At 40.6% G+C, this 12,684-nt stretch overlaps 1 protein-coding gene across 5 annotated transcripts in view; it reads right to left on the bottom strand.

Moving 5' to 3' along the window:
* The window catches only part of MKX (mohawk homeobox), a 107,747-nt gene that overhangs the window by 63,264 nt on the left and 31,799 nt on the right, over positions 1–12,684 (bottom strand). For 4 of the 5 annotated variants that reach the window (XM_069959020.1, XM_069959022.1, XM_069959018.1 and 1 more), the window contains exon 3: positions 2,884–3,046. In XM_069959020.1, coding sequence (XP_069815121.1) covers positions 2,884–3,046 — 163 coding nt within the window. The remainder of the gene's footprint in view (positions 1–2,883; positions 3,047–12,684) is intronic. The other variant, XM_069959019.1, reaches the window with a different exon arrangement.

The raw sequence follows: 12,684 nt of genomic DNA, 5'->3' as shown, positions 1-12,684 counted from the left end.
TGGAGAAAGGAGGTTGTTTTCCATTATCCTGTGTAAGTACGTCTTGGATTTCAGACCCAAAGATGGGCAGATCTATCATGAAACAGTCACAGATCTCAGAATTGTTGGCCTATGTTATACGAAATTGGATCCCTATTGTAGAGACTCTACACACCTGACATAGTTTGAGGAACTAAATGTTAAGTCTTTAAAAAAAAAATTAAAAAATTGTAAATATGGGTGATGAGTTTTTTTTTGTTTGTATTTGTTTTTCTTATCAGGAGACAATGCTCTTTGTTATTTAACTATTCAGTCAGTATAATGTCACTGTGTAGTTACAGAGGTTTTGGTGCTATGTGACAGGAGAGCTGACCATACAATGCAAGCACCCCCAGGATTCTCTGCTACTGAATGTGGCCATGCAGCAGCTGTACACATGCGCAGTGAGGACTTATCCTGATATGTGTGAACTCAGTAATGGCTGTCAATTAATATCAAGCCATGTCTGTGAGCGTTCAAAGGACAGGAGCTTCCTGTGTTTGGTCTCTTTTTTAACAGAGAGAAGACCAAGTATCAACATGGAGGGAGCATGGACCGCAGTTTGACAGGAAGGGAGAAACCTAGGGGCCATATATATAATGTTAATTATCACATAGAAAAAAAAAAAAAAAAAAAGAGTATATTGCAGAACCGCTTGTGACCACATCCCCTGTTAATTTCTTAAAAAACTTTTTTCATGAGAGTGCCTCTTTATTTCTCAATGGGGGAAAGGCAAATTGGCTTGCTTGTTTTTGGCTTACCAACAAGGAGGCCAATGGGGGCCAGCATGCCCTTGATCTCAAGATAGGCACAGGTCCCTTTGGCTATGCCATAAGTGTTTTTGTTTAGACTTTAGATTACCAATCCACTCTATGAATCACATCAATAACCAATCGATGGTCTTCAAGCCTAGTTACAGTGACCACTAATAAGGCCAATGGGTAGTGTTGAGCAGACTAGACGAACTATTCACGCTCGGCAATGTTCTCCAAACCTGAACACTTGGCATTTAACTCCCAGTGGCTGGATCCTATGTTTTCCAGGGCTCCCTAGGGCAGAATCCAACTTCTCCACCCACCAGGAGTCAAATGCTGAGCTTTCGGGTTTGTAGAAAGTTGCCGAACCTGAACAGTTTGTAAGTCCGCTCATCACTACCAATGACCTTCTGAACTCTTACCAAAGTGTAATACGATTACTCCCGTTACGGTAACCGCATCCACATGTACACATATGATGCCCTATAATTTCACATAAGCCAAGATGCCGAAAAAATTGTTTAACGACCTTACAAGAACATCTCATAGACAATTTTTTACAGAAGCTAACCATAACACATCATAAGGTCAATTCCGAAATACTACGCCATGAAAAATCTAGAGCTAAAGATGATTTTTACCAAATGTAACGGATTAGACAATGCTGGGTGTAGTCTGCCATCCGTCCTTCGGTGTACTACAGAGCACTTCACAGTCTCCTAGGCTCATCCCTACTTTGTAAAACAGCATATGGGAACATTTTAGTGGAAGCTAATGTGATGGATTTTGCTAGGTTGTGGCAGATAGCCATAATAATTTAGTCTATAAAAGGTCATAGTGAAAGTCAATTACTTTCCAGGAGTCCCTCCCCATAATAAAACGTTGGCTCATCTGTAACACCTGCTCGTAAACTTTTTGCCAAGAGTTGTCATCTAAGCCAAATTTTCTAATATGGTATGTCTCTTTTGGCTGGACGCTTACAATGAGGCGCTCAAATATCCCTTTATTCCCCATTCCTTTGTCTTTTTCTTTAGGTTATCAATAGCAGCCCTCAAAGTCTAGCCCCATACAATCATATTGTACTCAAATACTCAACTATAAGATTCTTCACAGAGACTATGTCAATAGGTTTATACTGTCCTATCTCAGGGTAGCATAAACTAGAGACAGAGAAGCTGAACAGAATGATGTATCACTTATATTGTTCTGTGCAGCTGATTCGGAGACATCCTCCTGAATAATGTGGACAACAATTAGTCCTCTCCATTATGTGCATCTGCTCAGTAGTCCTGGATATTCATGAGCGCCAACAAACTCCACCCATCAGCTGCTAATTGGCAGTTATTTATCCATGCCCTGGCAGTCAACTGTCAATCAGCAGCTGGAGGGTGGGGGGAGGGGAGCAGCATGAATCCCATTCTCTTACAGGAGAACAGCTGAGCAAAATGATATAACTAATTAATTGTTCTGCAACAACGGCCATACTTTGGCGCAGTGGAACAATGCCTTACTTTCAATGGGATCCCGGCCAGAGCGTACACACATCGTATACGCTCCGGCCGGGATCCCATACAGGGACGCAAATAACTGACATGTCAGTTTTCTGCGGCCGGAATTCAGTGAATTCTGGCCGCAGAAAGCCCTGTGAGTTCACACAGTGAAGCGAGCGGCTCCGGTCACTTGCTTCACTGTGTGCTATGGGAGCTCTGATGCAGGTGCGCGCTAATGCGCCCGCATCAGAGGTCTGCGGCCGGAAAGATCATCTGACCGGTACTTGAGTACCGGCCGAGATGATCCGGCCATAGACCGCCCATTCCGTGACCCGGCTGGGGTCACGGAATGGCCGGTCTCTTACGTAGTGTGAACATAGCCTAAATCTGTACATTTATAGGATCTACTCCCACATCTGGCACAAAAAGCTCCAAAAAAAGCTTAAAAAGGAACAAAACTGAATAACTTCTCTCCCTAGAGCAGGAAAAGGGAACATGCTGCCCACCAGCTGTTGCAAAACTACAATTCCCATCATGCCTGGACAGCTAACCCAGTCACAGACCATGACTGGTCTAAAACTTTTGACCTGTCTTCAAAAATTAGTATTAGGTATACTTACCTGTACAAGAGTCATCTGTGACCCAAGTGCTAATAGTATCTTTTCTGTCTTAGTTGGGTAGGGATTGTCCCGGTGCTTATACAACCACTGCTTCAATGGGCGTGCCATGTCTTGTAGTGCCTGTCGTTTATGCCTCACCTTGCCGCTTGCACTTCTTGAGCTGCTGACAAAAAAATAAATAAACATAAATGTCAAAAAGAGAAAAGAAATCAAGTTTCTGATATTTATTGTTGTCTAACATCTGGTGTTATGCTATGTCACAGAAGGTAAAGAGGAGCTGTGGCCTCTAGAGATGAGCAAACCCGAGCATGCGACATTTTATTACAGGTGGCTGTAAAACTTGTATGCAGCCCTAGGGAGTCCTGGATAGAGTCTATGGTTGTATCTATGACTTCCATGACTCCCTTGGAATGCATCCAACTTCTGCAGCCACCAGTAATTAAATGCCACACACTCAGGTTCTCGAGATTTGCTCATCTCTAGTGGCCTACCTTGAAATGTTATCTGCAAAAGAACACTGCAGAGACACCACCACATGTCTCAACGTCAGTGAACTAGCCAGACCTTCCTCTGGAAAGGAACAACCAAGCCAAGGAATGTCTCCAATCAAGGAAACCACCCAAGCAAGGTATCCATCCACAGACAGCTGTTTCAGGGTGTTTGCCCCTCATGAGTGTGGAGTAGGTTTCTGGCTAGTGAGAGCAATGCCTAGTAAGTGCATGCAAAAAGACACTGGTTGACCTCAGGAAGATCAACCAAAACACCACAGAGACACCATCACGTGTCTCGGCGTCAGTGTATTCTAGAACATTGCCCCCTGGGATATCAAATATGCAAAAGAACACTGCAGAGACACCATCACGTGTCTCGACGTCAGTGAACTAGCCAGACCTTCCTCCGGGAAGGAACAACCAAGCCAAGGAATTGGCTTTGATTTCCCAGGGGGCAGTGTTCTAGAATACACTGACGTTGAGGCACGTGATGGTGTCTCTGCTGTGTTTTGGTTGATCTCCCTGAGGTCAACCAGTGTCTTTTTGCATGCACTTACAAGGCATTGCTCCCACTAGCCAGAAACCTACTCCACACTGATGAGGGGCAAATACCCCAAAACAGCTGTCTGTGGATGGATACCTTGTTGGGTGGTTTCCTTGATTGGAGACATTCCTTGGCTTGGTTGTTCCTCCCCGGAGGAAGGTCTGCCTAGTTCACTGACGTCGAGACACGTGATGGTGTCTCTGCAGTGTTCTTTTGCATATTTGATTTCCCAGGGGGCAATGTTCTAGAATACACTGACGCCGAGACACGTGATAGTGTCTCTGCAGTGTTTTGGTCAACCAGCGTCTTTTTACCTTGAAATGTTGACTGAATAGCCAACTGGGTCTAACCAGTTGGGGACATGTCTCTTTATTGTATAAGGCTATCCAGTCGGAGCAGACCATGTCAGACAGTATAGAGACACGCCCCTTCCCCCAAACTGGTAACACCCAGTTGACAATTTGTACACAACGGCACAACCCAAACGATATTGAAGAACTGTTACTTTATGACAAATTCAAATATTTAAACACCATCCGAAACGTGTCGGTTATATACTGTGATAAAAAAAAAAGATTTTTTAAGTATTTTTATTTAACTCCCCCTTCCTCCCTCTGTCTATTGCAGAGATGAGGGGGGGAGGGCTGGCAACTGCCAACATCAGGCACCTATTAAATATGCTTGGAGTCACACCCCCAGCCGATCTTATATTGATGGTGTGTCCTAGGATAACCCCTTATAGGTTCCCACAGAATTTTTTTTTTTAATAGCAAAGTACCTATTTAGGCCATGTTCACACACAGTATTTTGTGGCAAAAGGAGCTTTAAAGTGTCACTGTTATTTTATTTATTTATTTTTTTGCGGAATTTATTTGTTTGCAGAAATCAATAGTACAGGCGATTTTGAGAAACATAATTGGGTTTATTAGGCAAATATGCCATTATCTGCATTCAAAAAGACTTTCCCAGGTCCCCCCTCCCTCCTCTCTCTCATTTACTGCTGATTATCAGGAAATCTTGACTCTTTTACCTCAGTCGAGCCCTTTGTAACCTATGGAGAGGGGAGGGAGAGGAGGGAGATTAGTCGCCAGCAGAGAACAAAGGATTTCACAGCAGGAGCTGCATGAAAGACAGTATTCAGAGGTCAGAGATGTCAGTGCTGACTTCAGAGGAGATAGCTAGTGATGTAGCTGTAAATTAACTCTTTGTTGTCCTGTTTTGGTGCCTCATCCCCCTCCACCCCCCCCCCCCCCTCCATAGAAAATCATGAAGACAGGGGGGGAGAGCTTCAAACTGCTTTTTCATGCTAAAAATGCATTTTTCGGCTAATAAACCCAATTTTAAAGTTTCTTAAAATCGCTTGTACTATTGATTTCTGCAAAAAATAAAAAAAAAAATTAAACGACAGTGACACTAAATTCTCAAGCTAAAGTGCCCTATCAATGAAACGGATAGAAGGAAAAGAGCAGGTCTTGCTATGTCTAACTCTTCTCTCTTTCTGCTCCAGCATTTGGATTTGATGATCTCGGGCGCTCTCGCTGTAGAACAGATGTGTTACAAATTACATTTTCAACAGTCTGACTGCTCCAATTTACCACATTAAGGGTTTGGCAGAGGCCGGAGAATTTATGCAGATATGACAGCCTGTCACACACCTCATTTACTTATAATTGGACCTAGTTAAATCAGTCATTAGAGAAAAGGTTTACACAGTAAACCACACAAAAGGGGAAGGGGCCGAGGGTCCCACCTCGAGAGGAAAAGGACGGGGCTTGAAGACGCCATAATGAGTGTTATATATCGAGGGGGTCTGGTCAAGCTGGAGGTTAAGCACTGTGCAATCCATTTCCCAGTTATTACTATATGGCTCTGTATACATGACACTTGTTTATATTTGTGGGTTTTTTTACTTTTTAAAATTTTAGGTAAAAACAGCACAAGCAACAACAAAACTATGCAAATTAAAATGCTTAATATGCCTGCCACCACCTCGGGATCTTGTTGGAAATGTAGTACAGTAGTCGGGAGATTACCATCATTGTAAAACATGTTGAGATAGATAGGAATTCTCTTTTATTATTATTTTACTGTTAAAGTTTATACATTTTTCAAAAGTGTGATACTCATAGGATATTGCCATTTACATTTGTTATCCTGTGATTTTTTTCCTTTATTTTTTGTAGGTTTAGGCTATGTTCACATATTGTTAAAATGAGTGTGTGTTTTTTTTTTTATCTGGATGACTGTCATTTAACGTCAAATAACGTCCGTTATTATATAACAAGGGCCGGTGTTTGCATAATAACAGGCATTGTTTTTAAATAATGGCCATTAAATGACAGCTCTCTAACAAAAACAGCCGTCATTTCAATGGTGTGTGAACATAGCCTTAGGTTAAGTTTACACAAAGGTGGAAGATTTATCAAATATGGTGTAAAGTGAAACTGGCTCAGTTGCCCCTAGCAACCAATCAGATTCCACCTTTCATCCCTCACAGACTCTTTGGGAAATGAAAGGTGGAATCTGATTGGTTGCTAGGGGCAACTGAGCCAGTTTCACTTTACACTATGTTTGATAAATCTCCTCCAATGTGATTATGTGGCTGTCTTTGCTGATGGCCATCAAAAAGACGTCCATAATTTGCCATTGATGGCCGTCTATAATGATCGTGATCATTATAGACGGCTGCCGTCTGCAAATAACGGACGTCCTTTTGACGTCTGTAGGCAATGATGGCCGCAAATTCACATTGTGTGAACTTAGCCTAAGTAAATATATAGTATAGTGTATATATAATTACTATATTTATAGCATATGTAAGTATTAGGGTACAAACACTCGCAGCAAATATGCAGCAGATTTGGTGGTGCAGATTTTATGCTGTGTTCAGTTATTTAGATCTAATCTGCTGCGTATCTGCTGCGTATTTGCTGCGTATATTTGCAGCAAACACGCAGCAAATACGCAACAGATTAGATCTAAATAACTGAACACAGCATCAAATCTTCACCAGCAAATCTGCTGCGTATTTGCTGCGTATACGGTGTAGGGTACAAATACGCAGCAAATACACAGCAGATCTGCAGCAGATTTGATGGTGCAGATTTGATGCTGTGTTCAGTTATTTAGATCTAATCTGCTGCGTATTTGCTGCAGTAAATATAGCAGTAAGTATCACAGCAGTAAATACGCTGCGTATACGGTGTGTGTGTTTATACCCTTAAGGTATGTGTATAGTATAGTAGAATATATGTCAGAATTGTATGTATAGTATATGTATTTGATGTATTGTATAGTATATGTAAGTACTATGGGGGAGATTTATCAAACATGGTGTAAAGTGAAACTAGCTCAGTTGCCCCTAGCAACCAATCAGATTCCACCTTTCATTCCTCACAGACTCTTTGGAAAATGAAAGGTGGAATCTGATTGGTTGCTAGGGGCAACTGAGCAAGTTTCACTTTACACCATGTTTGATAAATCTCCATATATATATAGTTCATAGCAAACATATTATTTACATATTATTTTACACGTTAGATATTTTTTCATATTCTTACTGCTCATATGATTATATTAATAGATGCTGGTTACAAATTCTACTTTTATAACTATGGTATAGGAAGCTAAAATAATAATTTATTGACCCATCTTTAATATTGCTTGCAAATCATTGCATGTACTGTAAATAGGACCACACAGGCCGTTTAGCATATTCATTTAATGTTAAAAAATGGATGCAATTGTGTGTGTCCTTTTGGATCTGTTTTTCCATTGTCTTCCATTATGGAAAAAAACGACTCAATGTTTCTATATTCTCTATTCTGTATGGTACAGATCCGTTAAACAGATCACAAATACACAGGGTGAACCTACCCATAGGCTATGTTCACACAACGTATTTTCAGGTCCATCTAAAATAACGGATGTTATTTAGCTGTCTGGCCTCCCCTTAGTGCAATGACGGCTGTTGGCACATTATTCTAGTTTGGTTACTAATCGGCCTTTGGATGCGGCTTAACTGAAAAGTCCATTGAATTCAATAGTAAAAACAGAGAAAGAACGGCGGAAAAAGAAAAACTGTGTGTGAACAACTAATAAAAAACGTCCGGTGTTTGCAAAAGATGTCCGAAAATAATGATTATGTTCATTATTTTGATGTCCGCGGCAAAAACGTCCGTTATGCAGTACACTTTGTGCTTTGGACGTCCGTCTTCCCATTGACTTCAATGCATTGCCATTGCAGTCAGTTAAATCGCGGCAAAAACGGACGGACTTATTATAATATCAGACATTGTTTGCAATTTATATTTATCATGTCATAATTTTGCAAATGTTTTCGAGATATTCTTATGACATCATAGTATTTACTGTTTACAAGATAATCCTATGACATCATAATTATTGCTTACAAGTTATTCTTGTGACATCATAGTATTTACAGTTTATAAGTTATTCTTATGACATCATGATATTTATTGTTTACAAGTTATACCGATTGCATCATATATATTGTTAACATGTTATATTTATGACATAATATTATGGTTTTACATGTCATAGAATGTAAAATATCCAGCTTTGAATTTCATTCGTATATTGTCTGCATATTATTACAGTTTTTATTATTATTATTATTAATATTTTTTTTTTTTTTTTTTTTTTTCATGTAATTACAAGGCAGTGTTTAGTTTTGGAATGAGGGTAACTCATTTTTACATAGTTCATAGATATAAAGCTAGGCAGCGGGAGTATCATAAGACGGCATATACATTATTGTTACAGTACACCATATAGCAGGTAACTAGTTGCTTCCTAATACCACCTACTTTTAATTTATAAAGAACCAAATCTCCTATACAAACATTCAGAAATAAAAAATTAAGATCATGAAGAAAGAATACAATGTGATTGATAACCCTATACAGTATTTATAATGGTGGTATTAGGTTGCCAGTGATCCTGATAATAGAAACCATGCACATAGAATACAATACAGATCTGTAATAATAATAAGATCAGATGGGAAAACTATATAACAGCAAATACACTGCCCTCTACTGTTAATGTATACGGCTACCAGATATCACGGTGTATTTCCAGACCTATAGAATAGTGATATCCCAGAGATTTGGGCTCCTATGTTATTAAATAGTATGGAGTATTATATTTCTCTTTAGTCTACATTTATAGATTTGTATACGTGTCTGATGACTCAATGTAATGCACTGGACCAGGCATGGAAAGATTTGCACCTTTTGGCTATGTTCCCACAACATAACATCTATTTTGGGGTGTTTGAGGCCAAATAGACATTATTTTGTAATGAATGGCGTTATTTGTGCAAAAACGGCCGTCAATATGAAATAACGGACATTATTTGGCCTCAAACGCCCCAAAAAAAGGCCTTGCTTTCAACCCATACGCTGTATGCATTTATACCAAACGAAAGCATTTCTGTACCAAGCTGCCATCCCCCATGTACAGAGGCTACATACATGCAGAGAATATTCCTATCCTGATGGCGCCTGGTCCCCGCTGCTTTCTCAGACGTGTAAACCCTGTAGGAAATTCCCATTCAGCCAATCACTGGCCTCCACAGTGATATGCCTCAACTAGTGATTGGCATTTCCATGGGGCTGATGCACCAGAGGTAACAGCGGAGATCAGCAAGGACTGGATGCCATCAGAACGCCATTGCCAGGGGATCAGGGCAAGTGAGTATGCTTGCTTTAAAAAAAAAAATTAAAGCACCAGGACTGATTTTTGAACAATAAAATACCCCTTTAAAAGATGATGGCTTGGTTCAACCCCCTGGCGGCAGTTAATAAGCGTTTTGAAACAGTAAGGGGACTTATTCAGTTGCTTATGAGCTGCAATGGCCTCCAAAGACCCCTAAGTAAGCCATACCTGTACTCTTAGGACAGTGCGAGACTTAATAGGCTGGTTGTCAGCATTGGACTGGATTCACAAATGGTGAATTGGTGAGTGTTTGTGGACAGAACCAGGGGTGACAAACACAAACAATAATGAAAAGATTGCACTGGATTTTTGTCTTTACAATGAAAAAGAAAAGGGGTCGTTCAGCTAGACCACATTTTTATCATACTTACCCACCCCAGTTCCCCACAGTTTGTGTTCCATCACCTTCCAGACCCCCACTCTTGACTGCTTGTTCCTGCTTCTGAGGTGAGAAAATTCAGAAGGACCTGCCCAGTTAGCCAATCGCTGAGGTGGGACACTATGGTGTCATTTGCTGAGTGACTCATGTTAAAAGCAGGACCAAGCAGTAACTGGCACGGGTGGGGTGGGGGGGGCAATAAGCACTACAATGGGAGCTGAAGGGGACTGAGGTAGGTGAGTATCATTTATTTTTTCCCTTATCAAAAATGTTGTGGACCCAGACATCTTTAAGTACCATAGTTCCTTCCCAATTTTCCTTGCATAGTTCTGCTCCTGTTCATCTGCTGTGCAAAAAATTGCCCCAAATGGGATCAGGGAGGGGTCTCAAAGGTTGAACCCACACCAATATCCTAGCAATAAAATATAATATCACTCAATGGGAATATTTCATGTTCACACAGCCACCAAAGTGATTTTGGATGTTTTTGCCAATAAGAATGCAGTAACTAAGACTAAATTCACACCAGCATCACAGTGATGCAATAATAAAGCTGCGGTGCCTCTATTTTCAAACACATTACAAAAAAACTGATAAATTCAACTGATTGTCCTAACCTAAGCTTTTCTTCCAATATAAATAGTAGAAACCCACTAAAAGAGTGCAAAACAACTAAAATGATCACAAACTCCATTTTAAAGCTACTTTGGTGAATTTTTTTTTCTTTCAACTGGTGTGAAAAAGTTATACAGACTTGTCCTTTTTTTATTTAAAAATCTTAAAGTCTACCAGCACTTATCAACTGCTGTATGTCTTGCAGGAAATGGTGTATTTTTTCCTGTCTTAGGCCATGTTGACACTGGCCAAGTAAGAAATTAAAAAAAAATTCTGCATCAGATTTGTAAACTTTCATTCACCTGCCCCCTTCCATATTCCTCAAATAAAATCCGTCACCTTTTTGTCCGATGTGAATTTTACCCTCATTAAAAAAAAAAAAAATCCATTATTTCTATAAAAAAATCCGGGTCCTGGCGCTGACTGCATTGTGTTATTTGACAAAGTGTTGTCTTTCTTATTTAAAGAAAAGACTCTTTAAAACACTTTCACTACCTGGAATTTGTTACTGACATCAATTTTTCCTTGGCAGCCGACCTTCGAAAGCATCTTTAGAAATTGCTGGCCCGCCACCAAATCCCCATTCGGATGCCCAGACGTGAGTAATAGAATTCGGCTGAGTACTAATAGGATTCCAGTAGATGTCACTGCAAGTCAACATGAGCCCGGCAAGAAATGTGTTTGAGTCCGGCCGCGGTAGACGTCGTCACAAATGTTTAGAATTTCTGAGAACATCTGAAGGTTGGATACACGAGCGGCTAATGACAGGCGGCTCGACTCACAATTACCATAGATATTTATCAAACCTTGTGCCTGCAAAACCCATTAACTAAGAGAAGTCTGAGTATGTATCATTTCAGCTACTGGCACCGAGACCCCCAGATGTTATTCTAAAGAGGTCTTATGTTACCTTGTTTTTCTCTTTCCTGATTTGTTTTCTCTTTGGTGTCACCACCTGAGGCTTTATCCCTACAAATGATGTCACGTTACTGATGAAAAGACACAGATGACTACAAGGAGCAACGCGTGCCCAACTATTACGTGACGCTGCCGTATCCAAATGCTGCAAAGGTCATTGTAAACATGCAGCCGAATGATGTTCTGTTTATAAGGTATATGGACAGATGTAGCATTTTCTTAATATTACAGCACGGGTGATGGAAGAAGGCTAACGCCAACGCGTTTTAGGCAGGAAAAGATCACCATATTGACTGCTTGACCATTCAATACTGTATCATATGTCATACAAGTAAGCTAACACCAACGCGTTTCAGGCAACAGAGGCACTTAGTCAAAGGAGCTCATCAACAAACTAAAAAGTATTTCCTCCTACTGACCACTTGACCATTCAATTCTACAGCACTGGTCATACAAAAAAATAATGTTAAAGGGGAACTATCAGCAGGTTAGATAAATCTAACCTGCCGATATGTCCCTATTGCGCAGGATCTTCTTTCTCGACAGTAGGACGGTTAGGAGCACTTCCCTACCCCCTTAGCGCTGATCCCACCCATCTACAGCCGGCCCAGCACTATGGGGACGGGGCAGTGCTCCTAATGGTTTTACCAGACCATGGAGTAAAAGACTAAGGTCCGGGGAACAAAGCCGAGGATGAAGGTAAGAGACATACCTTGATCCTCAGCTTCTCCTGCGCAATACGGGGCTATCAGTGGGTTAGATTTGTCAAACCTGCTGAAAGTTCCACTTTAAAGCATTTTTTGGCAAGAAGGGAGCTCACCATCACAATAAAAAGTATTTCCTCCTGCTGACTGCCTGACTGTTGAATACTACAGCACTGGTCATACAAGAAAGCTAATGTTAACGCATTTCAGGCAAGAGGGGCACTTAGTCAAAGGAGTTCCCTATTAAAATAAAAAGTATTTCCGACTACTTGACCATTCAATACTACAGCACCAGTGATACAAAAGGCTACTGACGACGCATTTCAGGGGAAGGGGGGTACTTAGTTAAAGAAGATCAATACAGCATTGGTCATACAAGAATACTAAAACCAACACATTTTAGGCAGG

The sequence above is a fragment of the Dendropsophus ebraccatus genome, chromosome 2 (genome assembly GCF_027789765.1).
Source record: "Dendropsophus ebraccatus isolate aDenEbr1 chromosome 2, aDenEbr1.pat, whole genome shotgun sequence".
NCBI classification, from domain to species: domain Eukaryota; kingdom Metazoa; phylum Chordata; class Amphibia; order Anura; family Hylidae; genus Dendropsophus; species Dendropsophus ebraccatus.
Note: the sequence above shows the minus strand (reverse complement) of the source record. Positions and strands in the feature narration are given on the sequence as shown.